Source organism: Curcuma longa, chromosome 16 (genome assembly GCF_044706935.1).
Source record: "Curcuma longa cultivar G26 ecotype Majalengka, Jawa Barat chromosome 16, ITB_CL_G26_1.1, whole genome shotgun sequence".
Taxonomy (NCBI): domain Eukaryota; kingdom Viridiplantae; phylum Streptophyta; class Magnoliopsida; order Zingiberales; family Zingiberaceae; genus Curcuma; species Curcuma longa.
This window is the reverse complement of record NC_133876.1, coordinates 12,656,399-12,673,652: the sequence shown is the minus strand read 5'-3', so window position 1 is coordinate 12,673,652 and position 17,254 is coordinate 12,656,399. Positions and strand designations below refer to the sequence as shown.

The 17,254-nt window shown below is 39.0% G+C and overlaps 1 protein-coding gene and 2 long non-coding RNA genes across 3 annotated transcripts; 1 reads left to right on the top strand and 2 right to left on the bottom strand.

The window, feature by feature from the left end:
- Positions 1-1,806: 1,806 nt before the first annotated feature.
- Positions 1,807-4,694, bottom strand: LOC141847406 (uncharacterized). Its single transcript, XR_012603415.1, has 4 exons — positions 4,639-4,694; positions 3,126-3,279; positions 2,599-2,720; positions 1,807-2,200 (listed from the first exon to the last, which is right to left on the bottom strand). It is a non-coding gene; the product is annotated as an uncharacterized LOC141847406 (long non-coding RNA).
- Positions 4,695-4,814: 120 nt separating this feature from the next.
- LOC141847407 (uncharacterized) lies at positions 4,815-6,171 on the bottom strand. Its single transcript, XR_012603416.1, has 3 exons — positions 6,094-6,171; positions 4,992-5,112; positions 4,815-4,896 (listed from the first exon to the last, which is right to left on the bottom strand). It is a non-coding gene; the product is annotated as an uncharacterized LOC141847407 (long non-coding RNA).
- Positions 6,172-14,684: 8,513 nt separating this feature from the next.
- On the top strand, positions 14,685-16,125 carry LOC141847592 (zinc finger protein ZAT5-like). Its single transcript, XM_074735649.1, has 2 exons — positions 14,685-14,961; positions 15,173-16,125. Exon 2 carries the CDS (start codon positions 15,194-15,196, stop codon positions 15,971-15,973), a length of 780 nt encoding a protein of 259 aa, XP_074591750.1. The 5' UTR covers positions 14,685-14,961; positions 15,173-15,193; the 3' UTR covers positions 15,974-16,125.
- The last annotated feature ends 1,129 nt before the right edge of the window (positions 16,126-17,254 follow it).

Sequence of the window (17,254 nt, the reverse complement as noted above, 5' to 3'; positions counted from 1 at the left end):
GCGGTTAGAGTTGCTTGGGTGAACAAGTCGCCTTAATTTTGCCACGTGCTTACTAAACTGTACCATAGCGTTGTATATTTACTAATTAAAAATTTTAATAATCTATATGATTAGTCACTACTACTACCGTTAGACCGAATCAACTTTGTCACACTGTTCGTCGTCGTTTTCTACTATCTTTTGAATTGGTCTGACTAATCTACCTAGCTCATTGCTTACGTACGTACGGCTCATTTGATTGCAACCCCTCATCTTGCTCTTAAATTCTCACTCTTAATTTGTGCAGGCAACTACTAATCAATTAACTAGATTGACTTTGTCGCATTGCATGCATCTTAATTATCATTGATCGAATAACCATCCACCCTCACTCAATTAGCCTTGCCACTCATCTAACCACCTGATCTGACTGCACTACGATCAGAGAGGCAAACAAGAGATTTCACCCGATATAAACAGTTTGGCCAAGAAGAGAAATATATCGCAGGCCAGCTAGTTCATTTTTATTTCTTTCATAAAAATTTTCAACACAGCAGATGTATTCTTTCATTTACAACCCGTATACAGGCATAAATATATCATATCATATCTTCCGGTACATGCAATAGCGTGGTACAATCATTTTGAAAAATAGTACAAGTATTAATGGTGTCTCGTTGAATTTTATACGTGCCATCAATGACCGGACTGCGACAAGCTACAATCATGAAAAGGTCTTTCGATATATCTCCCCTCGTAAGACTTTGAAACGGGCAATGAAAGAACGTCCATATTTTGCAATAATAACAGATAGATACTTATTCATGTTGGATTTGACAAATAGTGTTGGCAAATTTCTATCTTTTTAATGTTAACATGTTCGTAGAGAATTCTCGTGGACTTCTACAATCAAGTGCATATGCCTCGGTGCTTATGCATATAGCTCTAATTCCAAATGCACCACAAGATTATAATAATTCAACGGCGCGTCCTCGACTTATCAGTTATGAGGACTTACCCAATAAAATGCTCACTGATATGATACATAGACAAGCCCAAGTCAAAGTCATGGAGACGAAGAGTTATGACAGCTTTAATTAGGGGCCCAATAAAATGACTCACTGATATGATACATAGACAAGTCCAAGTCAAAGTCATAGAGACTTCGTTTAATTAAGGGCCCAATAAAATGATTCACCTCACCTACAAATATATAAATAGATCAAGAAAAAAAATCAAAATCAAATCAAATCAAGTAATCTTTTTAATTATTTATTTAAGATATTATTGAAGAAATTTATGTTAAACATTAATTTCATCCATATTTGATCAATACCAATTGTAATTTTTTAATTTACTTGTATAAGGCCAATTAAATGATAAATTCCACTTTTTACACAGAATACTTGATCATTTATATTAATCTTAATTAATTTGGGATGATAACGATTAGTGCTCTATAATTGAGCATTTGTATGTATGTATCTGCTTGCAAGTACATGAGAACATAAAAAAGAACGAATTCTTTATGCTTTGTTTGAGCTTCATGCATACTTTTCAATTTTGATGTATATATAATATATAATGCTAGTAGAATTTAATTTCTTGTTTCTATCTCACATCATGGGCATAAAACAATTGTACTTTTAGAGAAACACTCTAGCAAAATGATATCTTTACCTTGCATAGTCAATTATCAATGCAACCTCTCAAGCATTTCATGAGCATTTGACTCGATGATCGTAATACCGACCGTATAGGACCGCTAGAATGACAGATTCCATCTTTTTACAGAAGAACATCTGACTCGAGCATTTGATGAGCATAGGATGCAGGATCTCCTCTCCCCACTCTCTATTACCTGTAGTATCTCTTTGAATAGCAAGTCTAACATTTGTTCTTGATTATTTTGCTGTAATAATTTTGTTTTAAAAAATAATACAAATACTTGATACAAAAAAACTATCAGTACACCCACGGCTTCCTGTAGATATAATGAACTAGAAGCAAGCAGCAGTTATAGGGCTCGAAGATGCAGATTAGATTTATTTTCTCATACAGATTTACAAAAGAATTATTGAAAAATGAAGCCCTTTTTAATCCAATGAGATTAATCTTCATGACCATGTCATGATCAAACGATGATGTATGTGGTCGCAACACTATGGTCTGAAGTTCACAGGACTCTCATCGATCGATCCGTAATCTGTAGAATAGAAAGCTGAAAGAATAAACCAAGCCAATGTATATGATTAGTAAGTAGATATTTGAAGAGGCTACAAACTACATTGATCTTATCTGACTACATTAACCTTATCTCACGTTCAGCTGTGTTCTGGAATATCTCATCCATGCTAAATGATAAAATATCAAAATGCATACACGAGAAAATGGTTAAACTAAGATGCTTTGAGTTTAAACGATATTTTTTACAACTCAAAATCAATAATCAAAGGCTAGAAACAAGGAAACTTAAACTGCGAGTTTGTTACACTAAAGATAGGTCAGTAATATATTGGCCATGCTAAATGGTAAAATCAAAGTGCACCAGAAGATGGTTGGAGTTGAGTGTCTGTTCTAAAGACTAATTTTCAAGATCTGCATATCTCAGCAGCTTACCTAAGATTTCAGGTGAAGAAACTCCAACAAAGGCTAGGTTGTTGGTCGTGTCATTGTTGACAAACCGCGCCCAGTAGGTGCCATTCCATGATGGCCAGCATCTGACTCTTCGTCTCCAATGTCTGTCCATTGATAAATAGAATCAAAACAATCTGATACGAGAAAAGTACTTGGAAATATGAAATACTGGTCCATAAGAATCGCACTAAATGGAATCACCAAGAAATAGAATTATCCCTCTTAAGACAAATTATTAGCCATGAGTAAGCAGTAAATCCGAGTGGCATTCCATAAGACATAGGTATCATCATCTTTTGATTCTTTGTGATCAGCTACATGGATACAAACTACTATTCTTTCCACTTCTCAAACATTGTTGATTAAATAAACTTTGAATTTTGTTTATCTATAGAAACCTTGCACCAAAACTGACTAGTTTTCCAAAGATATGCTTAAGCAATGAACAATTTGATTCTATGCACATTAATAAACAGTTACTTTAGAAATTTATGAGATACAGGTCATACCAAGCATATCATCACCACCTGCATTAGCTCCCGCAACTCCAACACAACAAAATAAGGAAGTATCGTCTACTTTCAAATGCTCATACGCAACATATATGTCCTCAATAGTTGCAACCTCATACAATGAAGTTAAGTCTTTGATACATGATATATCCTGCTCCAATCAAATGGTTAGAGAATCAAGACAAATATGAAATAGTAGATGAAAAACAAAGTGAACTTAATAACTCGAGATAATTTCAAAAGACCTGATCTCACAAAGATTACCCATATTTGGTGGAGAAAAGCCTCAAGCAAATTCATAGATCGAAAAACATATGAAGTGTTCAGTAATATATGCTGATGTTGAAAATCTCAACTAAATAACAATTTTCAATATTCCCCAACTAATCACATAAAAGCAGCTACTAAGATAAATGAACATGATCTAGTCTCCACCACCAATGAACTTGATGGATAGGGGATCAATTTTCATTATGTTTATTTGGCCTTGTGAGCACAGAACTAGATAAAACATGCAAATGTAAGCACCATATACCTAGAGAATTTTGGACCAGAAGTTCAATGTTTAAATCAGAGACACAAGTAATATTTGTCAAAAAAAAAAAAAGTGTTAGAGAAATTGCATCATAATTTAGTCCCAAATGGAGTCAAAAAATGTTGATTATATTTTCTCTTGTTTTGGAGTCATTACAATTGTTACTAGAAAAGACTTAATCAAGGTTGCTATGATCAAGATCCTACCGAGGATAATCAAGGTCCATAGGATGGGATCACAGGATTGAAGCCTGAGGTTTTAAGGTCCTAAATTTTTATTAAAATATAGGAGCACTATATTCAACTTTTAGAATTTATCAATATAGTATTATGAATATTTTAAACATTATCATTACAGTATCATGAAGCATAAAAAATTACTCATGTAGTCTAATATATATATATACAAAAAAAAGTTCATATTTATATAGTAAGTAGCACCATCTCATTCTATGAGATAATTATAGTCAAAAATGGATGATAATGACAATAATTAAAAGGGTTGTTCTACTTAGGAGTTAAAAAACAATTTTATATAATTCAAAGTTTTCTCAAATGATATGAAATCAAAAAAATATATATTTGTAGTAAATATTAATTTTCAAAATGTTTAATTACATGTACAGTATACTCTGTGTAGATGTGGATATTGGAATCTACATCATATGTAGGAACAGAACTACTATAAACCAAGTCCTAGGTAACGTGATAGGTGTGCCTCTGTGATTACAAAGCTACCTTTAGCCTTAATGTTGCAGACTAGAGGTGATTTGGGGCTATGGAGTGAAGTATGAGCCTTAATAAACAGATCACTTCTTAAATGGTGGGAGACCAAAAAGAAGAAAGACAAATGAAAAAAAAAAAAAAAAAAACAACAAATTGTCTTTCATATCATTCAACTTAAATCAATTCCGTTAAAAAGGCACACCTTCAACAATAAACTTAAAAGGGAAGAATATGCAGCATGTAACTTTACCTTCCTTGGAATAGATGGAGATTGAAGGTGGGCCATTAATCCCAACCAGTAAGCATAGATAATATTTATATATATGATATTAGCTAAAGTGCTAAACTATTATTTTACAAATTCACTTTGCAGGTGATAAATGAAACCTAACACCTAAAATAACAGGCTAGAAAAATGTTCACTGACCCAATCCAACTCCCTCTGGGATATCTTGTCACTGTGTAAACCTCTGAGAACAGTCTTGCAGGCGTCCACAGCTTTATATACCTTAAAAAAGAAATTGCATAGCTTAATGCATCTAGCAATTTGAGTGAGCATTAAAGTTAACCAACGCTAAGGCAATTTGTGATAAAAATGCATACCTTGCTTGGAGTAGAGGTGACTGATATAACATACCATCCAAGATTCAGCCAATCAAAAAGGCTTAACTCAAATGATACATCATATGTCAGCCCAAGAGAATCCCTTACTGTTGTGAAAAGCCTGCAATCGGATAGATGTGCTAGCATATCATATTTATAATTTACAACCAAAAATCATAAGGATAGGCATCCAGGTAAAAGGTTCACAAGCTTATATAAGTTAATAAGGAATGACTATGAAAAGAAAAGGAATTCTGGGTCATAATCAAGTCTTAAACACTCATCTGATGCTGTCTACTGGGAATCACTAAATACTTGCTTCATTTCCACAACAATAGGTACAACTTGCTAAGGATCATAGTGATAATCCACCAAAACATACTTGACTGAACTTCTTGGGCAACTCAATTATCTAAAGACAAACAGGAAAGAGTTGAAGCCATTAACTAAATGGACTGATCCATCATCTCCTTTATCAATAAGCCTTCAATAAAACAACCTGTGGACCAATACCCCCACCCTAGATCCAGAACCTTCAATGCACAAAGAAACAAACCAAGGTAACAGGTCCTGGGATTGTAGGAAGACTGTTTCAAATAGAGGACAGGTGATAATCAACATGACTTCCAGAGCAATTTGAGCCACTGTTCTGTGATTCCATTTTCCAATGAAGCCAATTGCAGACTCATTCTAACAAGAAGTTAATTTCTATGAACTGGCATGCAAAGAAAACATAGACTAAATAGAAAATATAACAAGAAATGAAGTCAAATCTAAGCCTAGAAGATTATGATCCAAGATTCTAGCACACCATGTATTCGGCAACATCAAGTTGAAGCATCAACCCATCGCTTTTTTATTTCTTATTCATCACCAGGGTATTTAGAACATATTGGGAAGCATTTATCTATATACTTGCTAGAGCATCAACGAAACAACTAAGAAAAAAAATCAAAGCCAAAAATAAACCAAATAAATAACTAGAACATGGTTTTTCTTAAAATTTGAAGGTTGAGATGGATATTCCAGAAGGAACAAAGAAACATAGTTAAAGTGTTAAAGCGATCTTCCAGAAAGAATGAAACATTGAACAAGAGTGTACCTGGAATTTATAACCTCAGCTAGCAGACCCAAGGCAATGCTGAAGAATAGGGGATGACTTCGAAGACCTTGTTCAACACAACAAAATAAGGAGGAGGTGACGATCGCGAGTGCGGCGTCGGCTGTGGAGGAGGCGGCGCTAGGGTTAGGAATGGCTAGGTTTCCCAGCCCCGGTCACCGCCGCCGACGAAATCCCAGCCCCGGTCACCGCCGCCGACGTCATGCTCGCGCACCCGAGCCACGCCTCCCGCCCCACGCCTGCCTGCACCGCGGCCGAATCTACTGCCTTGTCCCCGTCCCTCCCACAAGGTCGCGCCGCCGCCTCGCACCGACGCGCCGACGAAGAGCAAGAGAGCGAACGGATGGGGCGGGGAGAAGGACGACGTAGAGAGGAGCTGAGCGGGGCGGGAGGGTTTAGGGCTCAGAGAAATCCAGAGGATCCGAGCGAGCGAAGCGGAATGGAGAAAAGGGCGAGCGCGAGTGGAAATATGGGAAAAAAAGGTTTAAAAGAAATTAAAATTAAAATTTAAGGGTTTTTAAAAAGAAATTAAAATTAATATTATAATTTATAAATTTTTAACAGCGGACATTGTACGCTGTCAATATAAATTTTTAACAGCGCACATTGTACGCTGTTAAAAATACTTTTAACGGCGCACAATATGCGCTGTCAAAAATAATTTTAACAGCGTACAATGTGCGCTGTTAAAAGTATTTTTAACAGCGTATTATTGTTGCGCGCTGCGGTTGATAAAAATATGATATTATCCGCAGCGTATTTTATTGGGTGCGCTGTCAAAGCAACTATTAACGGCGGCGCCTATGATGTGCGCTGCGGATGGCGCGCTGCGGAAAGTCATTTTTGTTGTAGTGCAAGTACTAAAGGTTCAATGATTCATGACTAATTTCAGACTTTCTACTATCAAACATAGGCATAGTGTAGAGAGATCCTAAAATTAGGCCAAAACTCAAATTCTTTCAATAAAAATATAGCTCACTTCATGCTACCAAGGATAGGAAAGATCAGATCATCAAACATACTATCTCCAAACATCAAATCAATGAAATCTAAGCGAGAGTGCTAGCATTTTTGCAAGAAGACAAATCATCAATGCAATGATAAGTGATGCTTCAATTTATTATGCATGGAGAAACCAAAGAGAAATAACAAAATCTAACTAAGAACTCAAAATATGTACAACCCTTAGACTTATATTTTTCTATACCTCAATGAAAACAAAGAAATAATAATGGAGAAGAAATGTTATTTGGAGAGAAATTACCTAATGAAGCTCAGAAGATATTCTAGGCCTTTAGTTGTCTATTTCCTCTCCTCAAGGTAGGCACACTCCTCCATATCGATGAAACCTTCAAAAGAAAAAAAATAAGAAAAAGTAAGTAGAGGGTTTATCGGTTAGAAAATATAATAAAGCATAAAAGGAAATAAAGCAAGTAACTAAAATAAAGTCTTGGGTTGCCTCCCAAGAAGCTCTTGTTTAAGGTCCTAAGCTTGACCTTTATTTTTATTACTTAAACCTCGACCGTGGAGGTGTAAGAAACTTCAGAACCCTACGGTGGAGGGCCCTGAGTTTTTCATTAAATATGCTTACATACAAAACGTTATTACTAGTGATCCTACAAAAGAGTTGTGAAAAGTTTATAGGTGATTTATGATCAAAAAATTTCCTACCACAAAAGATCACCTAGTAAACCCAGTTTTCTTCGATTGGACCCTGAACCAAAGTTGTAGAGCTTTGAATTATCTTCAATTTGATGGGTGGACCGACCCATAACTCCTTCTAAGCCGAAAGTTATATTGGTTTGAAGTTTGGTCTGCAGTTTGGGCAGAGCACCCAGTATAGCCGCGGTCAGGAGGCACGGCCGTGCCTTTTAGCATGGCCTAGAGAAGTCGTCTTTCTGTACACCCTGAAGCAAAGTTGTAGATCTTGAAGTTCTCTACGTTTCGGTATGTAGCACGTCCTATGGGTCCACCTGAGCTGAAAGTTATGCCTGTTTTACTTTAAGTCTGCAAAGCAGTCCAGAAGGGAGACACGCCCGCGCACTTTCCGTCCACACGGCCGTGCTTATTAGGCACGGCCTCGGGCAGGCGTGCCTCAGGAAATAGGCACGGCCGTGATTAAGAAGCACGACCTACACCTGGCGCGACTCTGGAATGAAGCGCGGCCGTGCCTTTGAGGCACGACCCCTAGTTGGATCTGGCAAAAACTGGGGCACGGCCGTGCCTAATAGGCACGGCCCAAACACGGTCCTGCTCTGGAAGTGGGCACAGGTAGAGGCACGGCCGTGCCTGGTAGGCACGACCGTGTTCTTCTTTGTTACTCCTTCTTCTCCATTTCTTCTTGTTTCTCTCCACCATCAATAATGCATCGTTTTGGCTCTAAATCACATCCTGTCAAGTAAAATATACAAAGAGCAGATCTCCGAGCAAAAGAGTAAAATATGCAATATAAAAGAATAAGGTGTGATAAAGTGTAGCATATGCAATAAATCGTAAGTAGATGAGCGTTAAAACAAAGCTAAAATACTATATATGATCTACGCTCATCAACCGCCGGATGAGCCATGATCCAGATCTAACCATGTGGGGACCCTTTGGAAAAACAAAGGAAGTAGAGGAGGCTCGGACCATGATGGACATGACAGCCGGACCATGAGGGACATGGCAGCCGGACCATGAGAAATGGTAGGGGAGCTTCCAGTGGTCCTTTGTTTGAGGGGGGGGATTATTGGATTGCAAGGGTGCAAACATAGTCCCACATCTAAAACACATGGGAAAGATCATTTGGTTTAAAAGGATGGAAAGTATCTCCATTGGTATGAGGCCTTTTGGGGAGAGCCCAAGAACAAAACCATGAGAGCTTAGGCCCAAAGTGGACAATATCATGTCATTGTGGAGATACAGACATCCTTTTGGACCCAACAATATCAAGTTGACACATGGGTATGCATTGGAGAATGTATACTGAATGACCCACCATGAGAAAGTATCATGGATCATTATATGAGTGTCATATACTTTCTCATGTGGCTATTAGTATGACTATTAGTCCTTGGACCTGAAGTCACCATGGTTCCCAACATAAGGAGTTGCATACTTTGGCTTCGTCAAACGTCACCCGTAAATAAGTGGACTATAAAGGCGATTACTGGGTATGTAATAAATTATGTGGAGGGATGTGAGTGATGTATATGAGATCTATCCCTCCTATATAACGGGAGTGATATCATAGTTCTTAATAAAGTGAGACCACTAAGTGCATGGCCATGCCCAAATGAGTCAACATGAGATGTTGAACTCATTTGATAGAAGTGAGTCTACTTAGAGTTCAAGACGTAGATTGATTTGAGGATGACACAGTCTATGCCTCGATTTGATCAATCATGATATCAAGGATAGAAGGGCATGGTCACATATTGTGAGTGTCACAATTAGTAGTCATAATGGAGATGTTGAATCTCAACATTCTTGTAACTTGGGTAGCAATGATGTGTTGCTAGATACCGCTCATTGTTTATGTCTCTAAATTAGTTTAGAGGCATTGCCAACGTTACAAGAACCTATAGGGTCACACACAAAGGGTAATTAGGTGGAGATTAGGTTCATATGATGAACTAAGAGGATTAGATTCATGTGATGAATCAAATTGGATTAAGTGTAATCCAAACTAGACTAGTGGAGTTGATTTGATCAACCTTGGGAGATTAGGAAGTCAAGTTTGACTTGACTTGAGAAGGATGATATTATGGTCAAGTTTGACTTGACTTTGTGCCACGTCATCGTCAAGTTGGACTTGACTTTATGCCATGTCATGGTCAATGTTGACTTGACTTATGCCACCTCATGGTCAATGCTTGACTTGACCATTTGACTTTAAATTGAGGTGCCATAAAGGATGGCCAATGATGATGTTCCACATCATTAAGGATTGCCACCTCATGGGAGTTACCAAAGGGTTGTGTAACTCATGGCATTAAAGTGAGGAGTTGTAACTTCCTCCTCATTGAAGTGGCCACCTCTTGTTGAATAGAACTAATTTTTCTCATTCAAGTGGTTGTTGATTGCTTTCTTCTTCCTTAAGCTCTTCTCCTCACCCTCTCCCTCTCTCTTGGCCGAAACCTTCTTGGGTGCTAGCACACTTGTGGTTTTGGTTCTCCACCATTTGTCCGTGTGGATACTTGTAGAGGAGTGACACTTAACGCTCCCGAGATCCGGCACCATTTGGACGAGCGGGATACGCGAAGGGCACGCATCGAGGGTAAAGAATTCTCTTCATGTAGATGTAGAGTAAATAATAAACATGTACAAGAAAAATTAGTTTTTATTCTTCGCACGGATCCTTTGGCATGCACTACAACAAAAACAGTCATAGACATCGGTGGAAAACCGATGTCTATGAGAAAATCGACTGATGTCTATGAAGGCGTTGTAAAAGGTCTAACAATTTAGACATCGGTTTGTAACCGATGTAATACAACTCAACGACATCGGTTTGTAACCGATGTAAAACCGATGTAATATCACTCAACGACATCGATTTCGCAACGGTGTAAAACCGATGTAATATCTGTTTAACATCAATTTTAACAACGGTTATCGACCGATGTAATATCTCAACGACATCGGTTTTGCAACAGTGTAAAACCGATGTAATATATGTTTAACATCAATTTTAACAACGGTTTTCGACCGATGTAATATCACAACGACGGTGTAAAACCGATGTAATATATGTTTAACATCAATTTTAACACCGGTTTTCGACCGATGTAATATCACTCAACGACATCGGTTTCGCAACGGTGTAAAACCGATGTAATATATGTTTAACATCAATTTTAACAACGGTTTTCGACCGATGTAATATCACTTAACGACAACGCTTCCAAACCGATGTCATTGAATTTAAAACTGTTGTAATAACACTTATTTTTTTTATGTTGTTTGTAAATTATGATCGAGCAAGATGACAAAATTATCATAATATTATAAATTCATCAAACAAATCACAAATACAAAAGCACCGATATATTTAATCACCTCAATATTTACAAATAATCAAAAGTAACTAACAAAAATTATTTTTCTTGCAACATATTACATTGTTTTCATCCTCAGAAGGAACTAATATAGAATCCTCAACGTTTACAAATAACCTTTTGACTGCTGTACTTCTACAGATACAAATCTAAAAGGGAAAAGTAAACAAAATCTCCATCTAGCATAGCAATGAATCATGAGCATGAATCATGAGCCACTCCATTCACTTACTTGGAACAGGCTTGGACCAGCAAGCTTTAATTTCTTGGATGCTCTCCGTAGACTCCATTCACTCCATTCTGTTCTTCCTTGGATGCTCTCCGTAGACTCCATTCACTGCAGCAGCAGTAGCAGCTTCCATGGCCCTCCTCACCTTCCTCTGTCTTATTCCACAAGCATTGCAAAGAGACTGAAGCAAACAAGCAAAAACTCCTTTTTAATAAAAAATTAACGAAATTAAAGATTGATTCTTTGATTTTATTTTTTACCTTGGGGCCATGAGGGCCACTCCTCCACAAAGGAGTCTTTGTGGTGTTGCAATTGGAGCAGGCTCTGATACTGATTGGACCACCTAAAGACTCGAAGCTGCTATTGCTTTTGTTGTGATCTTGAGCAGAATGTTTCAGGTTGCCTCTTGGTTTGCACTGAGATGGCTCGATCTCACTGCTGATGTCTCTGATGGCTTTATAGCAGAAATCACTGGCGTTCAAAATGGAGTGATCCCTGGGCTGTTGTCATATCAGACAAGTAATTATATATATTGTTGGAGATGTGATGGCGAATGATGATGATCTGCAATATGAATTACCTCTTGTTGCAGAATCTGATTCTTGAGACAATGGTGATAGTGTAACAAATCATGAGGCAGCCAAGAAATTGAAGAACAGCTGATAGTGTAACAACATTTTCAACTGATGAATAAGAACATTCATCACTAATACAAATATCCAGCAATTGCAAACACATATCTGTAATCCTAATACAAACATTTTCTGTCAGTCATCAATACACCTATTTTATTTTTGCAGAGAAACAAAATAATTGTTTCTGTGTACTTATACAAGAGCTTTATTTCTGTTCAAGATCATCATCCTACATCAATACACAAGGTTTTCACGTTTAAACAAAACCAGGTTGAAAAGTTGAAATGCATTTCCTTTCGTTCAAAATCAACTTCAACCTTTTGTGTTTTTCCTTGTTATTTACCCATTGTCAATTAGCAGCAGGAACATAGGCAATTCGCTAGTTAAAAACCAATTCAAAAAAAACAATCTTTTCGACAATTTGGAGTCATTAATGGTGCAATTATCTCTCAAGAATAAAGAGTTTCTTATTTCACATCCATCTTGGTTGTGATAAAACATGAGAAATAAAGAAAGAGAATAGGCAAGCACTAGCAGCCTGAAAAAATCCCTGGTGGTCAAGCTGAAAAAAGAAAGAGAATAGATAAATCAAGCTGAAAAAATCATACCAGTCTGAAAGTAGCAATCATTTGATCCATCAAATTAAATAGTCACAATCCAACTGACTCATCTGCTGATGCATAGGAATGAACGATATCTAGAAACACCAAAATCCCAAGTCCTGCAAAGAAAAAGGCAAATGCTAATATCATACAACTGTCTGTAAGATGATAGCAACCTCATGAATCGCGTGAGAACGAGATGCGCGAGAGCGGCGAAAGCAAAGCGGAACGAGATGCGTGAGAGCGGCGAACGCGGCGGGGGAAGAGGTAGAATAGGGTTTACAGAGCGGCGGGGGAAATGCGTGAGAGCGGCGGGGGAAATGCTAGAAGGGTTTAGGGTATTGATTTAACCAACCGTAAAGTCTCAAATGTACTTTGTCAGAACCCTAAACTCAAAATACGAAGACCACGCAGTAGAAAGAGTACCCACCCCAATTTCAGAAAAGAATCATAGTTAAAAAAAACGAGTTTAAAGGGAGAGAGGGAATGAAAAAAAATAAAAATATACAACAGTTTTAAAACCGTTGTTGTAGCTTCCAAAACCGTTGTTGTCGTCCCACATAGACAACGGTTTTTAAACCGTTGTCGTAGTCTTCAAAAACCGTCGTTATAGTTCCAAAATAGCGGACATAGACAACGGTTTTAAAACCGTTGTTGTTTCCTCCAAAAATCGTTGTCGTAGTCTCCAATCAACGGTTTTAAATTGTTATTATAGCTTTCAAAACCGTTGTTGAAAGCGCAAATAGACATCGGTTTTAAATTGTTGTTATAGCTTCCAAAACCGTTGTTGAAACCGTAAATAGACAACGGTTTTCAAACTGTTGTCGTAGTCTTCAAAAACCGTTTTTGTAGGCGGACATAGACAACAGTTTTGAAACCGTTGTTGTATCCTCCAAAAATCGTTGTCGTAGTCTCCCATCAACCTCTCAAAGATATCGATTTTTCTTAAAATCGTTGTAAAAAAGTAAAAGACATCGGTTTTGTCATAAAACCGATGTCTTTTGAATGTTGTTAAAGACCGATTTTCTTGTAGTGATGGGCTTCCGGGGTTTCCGCAACGCAAAAGCAATTTTTGCGGCTCAGAAAACCTAACAATCTACAATATAAATTATGTAGACAACTGCATTACATAAGAAATGCAAACATTCTGACCAAGGTTATTCTCATTTCAATATTATTGTAAAATAGATATTTATACAAAAAGTATGACTTTATAGTATACATCCCAATAAATCATTGTGTGTGTTGTTAATTGTGTATTAATCCATCAATGGAGACTTAATCGATCACTATAAACGTTTAAGACCATTACATGTGCATACCAAAGGAGAGAGTGCGAGCATAGATCTACTTGTGGCTCTAACCTAGCGGCTCAACATGGCAATTGAACGTTTAACCATTGCACTTTCTCAAGAGTTACAAATGAGATTACTAAAGGAGCACCTTAGACAATGCCTTTTCAAAGTTTTTTATTGTTGAAGATCGATTACTTTTCACTAGTTGACTTTGGCATTAACCATGCTTGGTTTGATTTGCTTGCCATACGATGCCACGATCCACACCCAACATCTCTTGCATGTTAAACTCGAGTCCAAGCCACCGAACCTCATCGCCCTCATTAATCTATCCACCCCACCAATAATGTGTTAGAAGTAAGGATAGGAAGTCAATGTGCCCACCAACTTATATGCCTTACTTGCTCCGCTACCTCCAAAAGAAAGGAGAAGAGTGAGAAGCTCCACTCCTCCCTTTCGTGCCTTACACAACCAACTTATTATAAGCCAACTTCGTGACGCCAAGATGATGCCCCTAACTCAAGCGTTGACTTCTGCATGCCAAATATACATTATGCATATTTTTAGATTTGTTTGTTTGTTTTCCTTGATAACCACTAATCATTTTCGCTCTTTGCACCTCCGGATAGTTTTAGTTTGAGAAGGTCAACTGAATCCTCAAACAAAGAGTTCAACGACAAATTTAGCAGAAAAACCATGGATGACAATAATTGGGGAAGCTATAGAAAGAAGTGGCGGAGCAACCAACTGTGGCTTCAGCCTCCAGGACTGCACTCGCTATCCCGTCCACAGAAATCCTTGCCCGAACTGAAAGGAATGGCTTTGCTTCAAAGGCAGCAGAGGAGAATCTCCTCGCCCAGTTGCTCGATCGCTCCCATCTAATAATAATATTTCTCCTTCCTTCGTGCCTTGGTTGTGGTCCACTATGGCATGCCGCTGAGCCACTCCACGCGTAGTTTAATGCCTTCTCGCTCTCCCCGTAAAGCGAAGTGTCAACTGCACTCTGCTTCCGGAGGGAGTTTCAACTCTGCACTCCAACCTTCTCCAATTGTAAACTATTCTTTGCTCTCTCCGCCCGGCTAGCGTTTCTCTTCTGCCTTTATTTTAAGTTTGAATCTGTCCAATTGTGATCTTGGAAAAACTGAAGCATTCGCAGTTACCATTCTTGGGAGATGAATTTTTAGGCCGCTTTTGACTCGCTTCTCTTTTCACTATTTATACCTCAGTTTCCTTCTTCTGTTTCTTGCCGACTGCAAAGCAGAAGAAGAGTTGACGGAGCCACATGGACTGTGTAGAAGATGTCGTGGATCACAACAGCAGCAGCGGGAGCGATCAGTTCGTCGCCTCGCCGCTCGTCAAGCGGAAGAGGACGAAGCGGCAGAGGCCGGCCGCCACCGTCGGCCCTGCCTCGTCCATCTCGTCGGTGGAGCTTTCCAGTAGCACGGCCGTCACGGAGGAGGACGAGGACATGGCCAATTGCCTCATCCTTCTCGCTCAGGGACGTGCGGTGCAGACTTCCGACGAGCCCAAGGAAGCGACGGGCGATGCCAAGGGCAGCAGAGCCGAGGCCTACAAGTGCAAGACGTGCAACAAGTGTTTCCCCTCCTTCCAAGCTCTCGGCGGTCACCGCACCAGCCACAAGAAACCCAAGACGGCGGTCCTCCTCGACCAAGCCAACATCCCTGGCGCCGCACAGACAGAGGTTTTCCAGATGGCCGCCGGTTCTATGACCGCGAGGCCGGTCGCAACGACATCGAGCAACGACGACGGAACCGGGAACAATAAGCCGAGAGTACACGAGTGCTCCATATGTAGAGCGGAGTTTTCATCCGGCCAGGCTCTCGGCGGCCACATGCGGCGGCACCGCCCGCTGACGGCGCCGGCAGATCCGAAGGAAATCAAAAAAGACAGGAACGTTTTCACCCTGGATCTCAATCTCCCCGCACCGGCAGAAGACGACTGCGAGGCCGAGACGGCAAAGTCATCAACCACGGCTTTCCCCTTCGAAAGCCGGCGACCGCTTGTCCTCTCGGCGTCGTCCCTGGTGGACTGTCATTACTAAGCAAACAGCACTTGCCGTGGATCCATTTCTCTTGTTAAATTTACAGGAACCTTGTGAATTATGCATACCCACATAACACAAGTGATTCTTTACATTCTTTCATGTATTTTTCTTTTTTATGTTTCAACACAAATTGAGAATGCGATTGAACATTTCATGGTGTCAAACTCTTGTTCTTGTACTCGAGGTGAGATATGCTTGCAAGAATTGTCCAGTAGCAAGAAGTTTGGGATGACAGAGTACTTGGCTTTCTTTGTCTTTGATTGCTTTGGCTTCTCCACCACCAAGGAAAGTTATGGATCAGGTTCTCTCCACATGAGTTTGATTTGTCTGTAACCAATCTAACCTCCCCCTCATATTAAATGCCAATGGAATAAAACCTGAGTTGAGGAAAAGGAAGTAGATAGATAGGTAACCCTCCCTGTCAAGAAATCCAGCACACACTTGTACTAGCAATGTATGCAAGGCCAGCAGCTGAGCATATCTACAGACTCATGCTTATCTCCTTGAACTCACCTAACCCCAGAACTGTATGTTCAGTATGAGAAGCTGCCATTTGTATCGTCCCTTGATTTGTTGCCACCTGAACCACTACATCTAGACGATGTTAGACTTTGTCTCACTTGTTTGTTTTATAAAAGAATGTTTTTTAGTTTTTGATTAATGGAAAATATGTGAATTGTTTAGGAGAATAGCTTTCTTCCTTTGAATCTATCTGCCAACTCGCCATCCTTATCAATGGAGCCCTTTGAGAAATCCACCCTCATCCACGAGCTATCTATTATCATTCTCAAGTCATTTAACATCATATATGAGCTCACTGATTGACTGGAATATCTTAAACTATCCACGTGAACAAACTAGCCAGCCTAAACCACCAGGCGTAGCCTAACTTGCCAAGCCTGGCTAACTTACATGCTCAACTCGATTGGCGTAGTTCGCGCAGCTTCCTTGAATTACTCAACTCACTTGACCTGCCCTACCATCTCCGATTAAATTAAATAGTTCACCTTAATCATCCTGTTTACCTTACTCATCTGACAGTGATCCCCTTGGGTAGATTGACTTACCTAAACTATTAGACAAAACTTAGTTTATTTAGCTCCACAAATAAACTCCTCAATTTGCGCAACTTACTCGACCAAATTGTCCAACCCCCACAAGCGCAACTTATTGGAACTAACTTGCTTGACTAACCAAGTAAAAAAAAAAATCAATTTACCAACCAATTCATTTAGATTTACTAACTTACCAGGACCAACCAATTAGAACTCCTTTAAC